This window comes from Echinops telfairi, unplaced genomic scaffold (genome assembly GCF_000313985.2).
Source record: "Echinops telfairi isolate 266 unplaced genomic scaffold, ASM31398v2 ScPeMD7_2565;HRSCAF=3150, whole genome shotgun sequence".
Taxonomy (NCBI): Eukaryota; Metazoa; Chordata; class Mammalia; order Afrosoricida; family Tenrecidae; genus Echinops; species Echinops telfairi.
Window position 1 is genome coordinate 10,341,674 of NW_022106463.1, and position 7,443 is coordinate 10,349,116.

Sequence of the window (7,443 nt, forward strand, 5' to 3'; positions counted from 1 at the left end):
CTGCAGTTCCTCAAGGACTGCTGGTTCCTTGTAATGAATATGCCCGTGGACATCATAGTCAAGAGTTTAATTAGCCCAAAGAGAAAAGAAGAATACTTGACGTTTAAAAAGCCCAATTCTACATGGAGCAGTCTGTGCTGACTAGGTGTAAATGAGGGAGCCCTGGTGTTGCAGAGGTTAAGCAGTAGGCTGCCAACCCGAAGGCTGGCTGTTCAAACCCACTCGCAGGATCCCTGGGAGAAAAGACCCGGCCATCGCCTCTGGTAGAGGTGATGCCTCGGAGACGCTGTGGGGCAGTTCTGCTCTGTCTGCAGGCGGACTGACGGCCACCGGTGTAAGGGTGCATAGCCTTTTTATTGCATGTGTCTGCAGTTTTGCACAGTAGCGGAGGGCTTGGCTGCCGATGGAAAGAAAGGGTGGTTTGGAACCCCCCCAGTGGCTCTGCCTGGCAGTCTGTTCTCCTGAACATGCCGTCCTGGGACACCCTGTGTGGTGTCTCTGCGCTGTCCCAGGGGCTTGTCACGTATGCGGATGGATCTTGTCACGTATGCGGATGGATCTGCGGGCACCCCCAATCCCCCGGTCTCCCGGGAGAAACGCTTCCTTCTCTGCTCTCCAGGTGCAATGTGGAGACTTTCCTCACCTACTGGTGTATGGGCCGTCGGGAGCGGGGAAGAAGACCAGAATCATGTGTCTGCTCCGGGAACTGTATGGCGTAGGGGTGGAGAAGCTGAGAATTGAACATCAGACCATCACGGTAAGCGTCCACCTGGAGGCTCCCCAAGCATCACTAGCTGGCGTTTTCTTTCTTGAAACTTTGCTGTGATTCAGGTAGGGGTTTACGTACACAGACCATCATTTTTGTCTTCAGCAGCTTCAGCCATTTGTGAAATCTCCCAGTGGCTTGCCCTGAGCCCCTGCCTCCCCCACATGTTGCTCTTGTTGGGTACAGTCTTCCCTTCGGCCGAGTTTGATGCCTGTCTACCCTCTAGCCTGTTGTCTCCCCCCTTCCATCCCAGGCAAGCCGCCAGGCATGCTGCTTTTGTGATCAAAACCATAATCGTAACTCTTATTTTTCTAATCCCATTGGGGTAAGGAGAATGTCCCCCTCGGCATCCATGTCTGGAGGCAGTCCACGGTGGCGGTTGTTCATACCCACCCTGTGGTGCCCCATTGCGCTGGTGGCGCACCAGCCACTGTTGACCGTTCTTGTACCGGCGGGCACTTAGGTATGCCCGTCTCTCTGCTGTGAAGTCTGCTGCGGCAAGCCAGGGTGTGCACAGGTGTGCTCGGCCTGTGTTCCTCTGGCCTGTAGGGGGTACACCGAGTGGAGGGGTGGCTGGGCCACGGCGGTTCTGCATTGGGCTGCCGAGCCAGGAGAGAAAGACGAGACTTTCTACTCCCGTGCAGAGTTATAGCCTCGGAAACCCACAGGGCCAGTCCTGCCCTGTCCTGTAGGGTCACTGAGGGTCCGATCGCCTTGTGAGTGCAGAGCTTTGGTGTTCTGAGAGTTTATGATATTTCTCTTCCCAGTCGTTTGAGGAAACGCCGCACCACATCCCTCCCACAGGGGGTCTGCAGCTTTCCAGGATGTGAGGGCTCCGATCTCTGCAACCTCTCCAGTGTTTGTTATTTTCTGTTGTCCATCCGGGTTCCTCCACCCACCCTCCATCTCCATACCCATCCCTGTCCTCCCACCATCTCCCCCACTGCGCGCCGCCCAGTGTGCAGTTTAAATAAGGATTTCCCATTTGGTTCTGATGTGGCCCCACGCCCAACTCTGGGCTGCTGACGGACAGGTTGGTGGTTTGAACCCACCAGCAGCCAGAGGAAGACCTGGCCATCCACTTCCGTGCAGACCTTCAGAGGGGTCTGCTCTGTCATGGGGTGGGCTATGCCTTGCAGCATGAGCACCCCACCGCCATTGGTCAAGGGGAGGGAGGATCTGTGCTACGCAGAGGGTGGCTGTCACTTCCTATCCCGGTGAGTCCAGGACACAGTCTCCAAAGTCCGTGCTGTGAGACTGAGCTGAAGCCAAACCCACTGCCATCGAGCAGGTCCCGATTCGGCGACACAGCAGGTCAGGGAGCACTGTGCTGTGGGTCTCCGAAGCTGGAGATCTGCACGGGGCAGACTCCACCTCTCTCCCTCACAGTGGCTAGGAGGTGTGACCCGCCCGCCTCCTTCACTGTGCGCCTGTGCTGTTGGGAGCCATGGAGCCAGTTCCAACCCATAGTGACCACACGGTTAGCAGCAAAGCCCTGTCTGGTCCTGTGCGTTTACACACGCACACGTGCACACGCATGTAGACAGGAGGGGACCTCAGAAGTTTGTGGAAGAATTCCACTGTTTCAGTTCTGTTCCCCCGAGCTTTTCAAAGCCCCTGTGTTTCCTTCTGCTCTGTGCACCACCCCAAGAAGAGGGTCTGATTTTATCAGAATAAAAAGGGGGGGGCACACAAAAAAGTGGCAGGGACAGATGTCTGTAAATCAGGCGAAGTGGCACTTTCGCGATGCCCAGGGTGAAGTGGCAGGCATCGGTGGTGGCAGGCTTTCGCGCTGTTTTTAGTAAAGGTGCCCATCAGCTGCCAACGAGGTAGACGCCCAGGAAGTGTGAAAAGGAGGAGGAAACAGCAGGCCAGACATTGAACCCTCTCCCTGCTCTGTTCCAGACGCCGTCGAAAAAGAAAATAGAAATCAGCACCATTGCCAGCAACTATCACCTCGAAGTGAACCCTAGGTGGGTGGTTCCCCACCAACCCCTGCCTGCCTAGAATGGGCTCACCCTTCTTATGGCAGCGCAGCCGAACTTTCCTGCAACTGGTGTGGCAGCCCAGTACGTGACGTGACGTGACGAGACGTGACGTGACGTGACGTGTCACAGAGAAAGCAGGGTGGCGCAGGCCCATGGGCCCAGAGCCTCGCCCCAGCGTGTCCTCTCTCAGGTCCTGAGTCAGCTAATAGTCTGTTGTTGGGGGCTGTGGAGTTGGTTCCAACTCCTAGGGGCCTGGTGTCCAGCAGCACGAGACACTGCCCGGTCCCGAGCCATCCTCAGCTGTGGTTACCTCTGACCCCTGGGCTTGCCGAGGAGGGCTGAGGGAGACTGCAGGTGGCTGAGAAGTCAGCGTCCTTGGCTATAGCTCTGAACGCACACTGAGCCGGGTCGCCATGCTTGCTGGACAGCTACTAGTCAGGGGATACCCCGCCCCCGGCTCAGCTCTGACTGGTAGCCCCACCCAGGCTTCCCCAGACTGCAGGGCATGCCTGCGAGAGCAGACAGCCGCATTCTCCTGGGGAGCAGCTGGTGGGTCTGACCAGCCGACCTTGTGTGTAGCCCTGTGCCTCGCCCTCCCTGGTGAGGTTTGCTGACCGCCGTGTGTGTGTGCTACAGCGATGCGGGGAACAGTGATCGCGTGGTGATCCAGGAGATGCTGAAGACGGTGGCACAGGCACAGCAGCTGGAAACCAGCTCGCAGCGCACTTTCAAAGGTTGGTTGGGGGCTCGTCCGGCGCCTGCTGAGGCTGGAAGTCCAGGCCCACTGGTGCCAAGAGACACCTTCTGCTATGGGCAGGCCTGGTCATTGGGGCAGAATCTCGCCGGGAGGAAGGGACTATTCATGCCCACATTTGATCTTTAAAAGAAAGAAGTGATATGGTTTTTGCATTTAGATTTTAAAGTTTAAAAAGCTGTGTAACAATAATGTAAGAACCCTGGTGCCACAGTGGTTCAGTTGCGCAGCTGGTGACCGGAAGGTCCGTGGTTCGAGCCGGCCAGCTGCCTCTGGAAGCAAGCCGAGGCTGTCTGCTCCTGGTCTTGGCGATAATGAGCATTCACTGTGAGCGGCTCGATTTGATGGCCGAGGGTCTAGGTCTAGGGTATGTGTGCCCTTTGCTGTGGTTTTCTTCAACGCCTGTTTTTCTCAATGTTGATGTGTTGCTTTTAAATTTGTCTTTGGGTTAAAATAGTTTCCGATTTTTGGGAAGACCTTTTCTTTGACTACTTAGAAGTGTGTCATTTGGAGGTTTTTCAGATACTGCCCTATGATTGGGGGAAAGGTGGGGTTTGTCCCCCTGTAAAGAGCCACCATCTTGGACCCTGCCCTGTAGGGCCGCTGTAAGTGGGCTGGACTGGATGGCAGTGGGTTTGGGTTGGGTGTGTTTGGGGCTAGGTCCAATCGATGCTATTTCATTTTGTCGCCACATTCCAGTTTTGGACGTGATGTTGAGGTTTGCAGTGAGAGGGCTCCCTTACACGTCGCCTACCATTCTGCTGGTTATTTTCCTTGGCCACTTTCTGCTAAATATCGACCTCTTTCAAGGGGAACGTTTTCCTTTTGCAACTCGAGGCTCTTCATGCGCCTCTGTTCCCGGTGCGCCCCCTTTGTGGAGCGTACTCCCGTGAGGGTCCCCATTGTCATCACCATCGCCCCCTGCCATCTCTCAGGCCTCCCTTCCCCCAGAGCTCCAGCTCCTGCTGTTGAAAGCCCCTTTGAAACGTGCGGGACCAGCTCGCCTGCCCTGGGGGCCTCGTGCTGGCGTCCTTCTCGTGCAGGCCGTCAGCCCCGCTGTGTGGCGGGCTGGTGGTCAGCCACGGAAGCCACTGCTTGGGTTTCCATTGCCCACCTTCCCCTTAGCCCTAAGTGACTTCACGCTGCGCCACACCGCTGCTTCGCGCCCCGCGGGGGCCTGGGAACCAACCGCCGGTGACGGTGGGGTGTAAGTGTCGTGAGCGGTGCTGGCACCCACACCCGGGCTGGTGGTCACTGCGGGCGACCCCTGCCCTCCTCCCTCTCCGCCCCGCGCAGTGGTCTTGCTGACGGAGGTGGACAAGCTCACCAAGGACGCGCAGCACGCCCTGCGGCGCACCATGGAGAAGTACATGTCCACCTGCCGCCTGGTGCTGTGCTGCAACTCCACGTCCAAGGTGATCCCGCCCATCCGCAGCCGCTGCCTGGCCGTGCGCGTGCCCGCCCCCAGCGTCCACGAGGTCAGTGCGCGTGCCCGCCGGGCGCCCTGCAGCCACCCCGGCCCTCGGGCTGGAGAGGGGCCTGGGCTGCTGGGGTGGGCGGACTGGCTTCCGGGAGAGCGCCCCACTCTGCTGCCTGACCCCCGCAGATTTGCCAGGTGCTGTCTGCGGTGTGCAAGAAGGAGGGGCTGGTGCTGCCCCCACAGCTGGCTCACAGGCTGGCCGAGAAGTCCCGCCGGAACCTGCGCAAGGCGCTCCTCATGTGCGAGGCCTGCCGCGTGCAGCAGTGAGTGAGGGGCGGGCACCGGGGGCGGGGTCAGGGCAGGGGAGTGAGAGGCAGGCACCCGAGTGGGGTCAGGGCAGGGGAGTGAGGGGCGGCCACTGGGGACGGGTCAGGGCAGCACTGGGCGTGTGGGGTCAGGGCAGATGGAGTGAGGGGTGGCCCCTGTGCGCGGGGCTGTCATACCTCTCGTACTCGCAGGTACCCATTCACTGCGGACCAGGACATCCCCGAGGCCGACTGGGAGGTGTACCTGAGAGAGACGGCCAATGCCATCGTCAGCCAGCAGAGTCCGCAGAGGTGAGGAGACCTGCTGCCTCCCCTCCGGGAGATCACTGAGCCCATCTTAGGCCTACCCTGGACGTTGGGGCACAGGCAGCTCCCCCTGCTGGGGGCGGCCAGGGTGCAGTGAGGCCCAGCGGGCCTCGTCTTGGGTGTCCTTGTTCCTGATGTCCTGGAGGAAGAGCATGCCACCCGGCAGGTCACCAAGTCTGTGAGCCTCCACGTAGTGGAGTCCCCCCTGTGTCCTGAAGGGCTGGGCCTGCGGTCACAGAGCTGGAGCACGGGTAACATCCACGTGCAGGCAGCGCCTGCCCTGGCCTGCGGGGCTTGTCCCGAGGCGCTCAGCGGTGCCCTCTCCTCCTGCAGGCTCCTGGAAGTCCGGGGCCGGCTCTACGAGCTGCTCACCCACTGCATTCCTCCCGAGATCATCATGAAGGTAGGCTGCCTCACTGCTGGGGCACCCTCTGTGTCCACACCCTGAGTTCCACCCAGAGGCCAGGCACGTGAGGGTGGGGCTGGAGAAGGCAGGCAGCCATGGCTAGAGCTTTGGGGGCCCCTCATCCAGGGGAGAAGCTCGTGTGCTCCAGAAGATCCTTTCTTAGGGTGCACAGGGTCTCAGGGGTGATGTTGGTGCTGAGACTGGCAAGGGTTTAGGAGGAGGGTACAGTGGCCCCAGCGTGGGATGCCTGGCTGAACTATGTCCCCTTGCGAGCCTGTGATGGGTGGTCCCATAGGTTTACTGATCCCTGACGGGTGTGTGGAGATGGGCTCTGCCCCGTGTAACTGGGCACCATGGATGGGGGGCTGCCTGGGCCCCTGTTTGTCCCTAGCTGGGGACAAGTGCTCCAGGAAGGGCAACTGACTGGTAGCAGAGGTCGCCAGGTCAGGCTGTGGGCATGGACGGCTTACTTCACCAGCCGTAGTGGACGGCAGGGTGTTTGTGGAGTCTGGTGTTTTTTTATTACAACCAAAACGTTCCCAGCGAGACCCAGTAAATAGAAACACGTGAAACTGCACCTTCAGTTCCCACGGCACCAGCCAGCGGGACGGCCGGGGCTGGTCGCCCTCGAGGTGCCTGTGCCAGCAGACGCGCGTGGGGCCTGGAAGTCGAGCTGACTGGGGTTCTCACAGTCACTGTGTGGGGCTGTGGGTAGGACTGCCAGAGTTCCCCCCGGGTCCCGGTCTCTGTCTCCCCGGTGCACACAGCTGGTGTGTGTGTGTGTGTGTGTGTGTACACTTTGTAGTGATGTTTGCGTGGAGCCGTTTGTGCGTGTGTGTACACTTGGAATTGATGTTTGAGTGGAGCTGTGCGTGTGCGTGTGTGTACACTTGGAATTGATGTTTGCGTGGAGCTGTGCGTGTGCGTGTGTCTTCACTTTGTATTGATGCTTGAGTGGAGCTGCCTAGAGCAGTCGGCCCCCGCGCCGTGTCTCGTGCTGACCGTGCGTGCGCGTCTCCTCCACAGGGCCTGCTGTCCGAGCTCCTGCACAACTGTGACGGGCAGCTGAAAGGCCAGGTGGCCCAGATGGCTGCCCACTACGAGCACCGCCTGCAGCTGGGCAGCAAGGCCGTCTACCACCTGGAGGCCTTTGTGGCCAGGTTCATGGCGCTGTACAAGAAGTTCATGGAGGACGGCCTGGAGGGCATGGCCTTCTGACCCCGGTGGGCTGCTGCGGGCCAATAAACGGACGTGGCGGAGTGCGGGTGTGTTTCTGGCCCCAGTGAGCTGGGAACCCCCATGGCCCCCCTGCAACAGCAGTCCTTGACCAGGAGCCCTGGTGGGGGCCCGGTTAAGTGCTGGGCTGGGAACTGGGAGGCGGTGGTGTAGCGCAGCAACTGCTCCCAGGGAGGAAGATGAGGCTCTCTTCCGGCAGAGCTCCCGCCTGGGACTGCTGTCCTGTGGCAGAGCTGTGGTG

At 59.7% G+C, this 7,443-nt stretch overlaps 1 protein-coding gene across 1 annotated transcript in view; it reads left to right on the top strand.

Moving 5' to 3' along the window:
* The window catches only part of RFC3 (replication factor C subunit 3), an 8,211-nt gene extending 986 nt beyond the window's left edge, over positions 1 to 7,225 (top strand). The window contains exons 2-9 of the mRNA XM_004715425.2: positions 620 to 757; positions 2,672 to 2,739; positions 3,391 to 3,488; positions 4,805 to 4,986; positions 5,115 to 5,251; positions 5,447 to 5,545; positions 5,894 to 5,963; positions 6,993 to 7,225. Of these exons, the coding sequence (XP_004715482.1) occupies positions 620 to 757; positions 2,672 to 2,739; positions 3,391 to 3,488; positions 4,805 to 4,986; positions 5,115 to 5,251; positions 5,447 to 5,545; positions 5,894 to 5,963; positions 6,993 to 7,184 (984 nt within the window). The 3' untranslated portion in view covers positions 7,185 to 7,225. The remainder of the gene's footprint in view (positions 1 to 619; positions 758 to 2,671; positions 2,740 to 3,390; positions 3,489 to 4,804; positions 4,987 to 5,114; positions 5,252 to 5,446; positions 5,546 to 5,893; positions 5,964 to 6,992) is intronic.
* Positions 7,226 to 7,443: the final 218 nt, after the last annotated feature.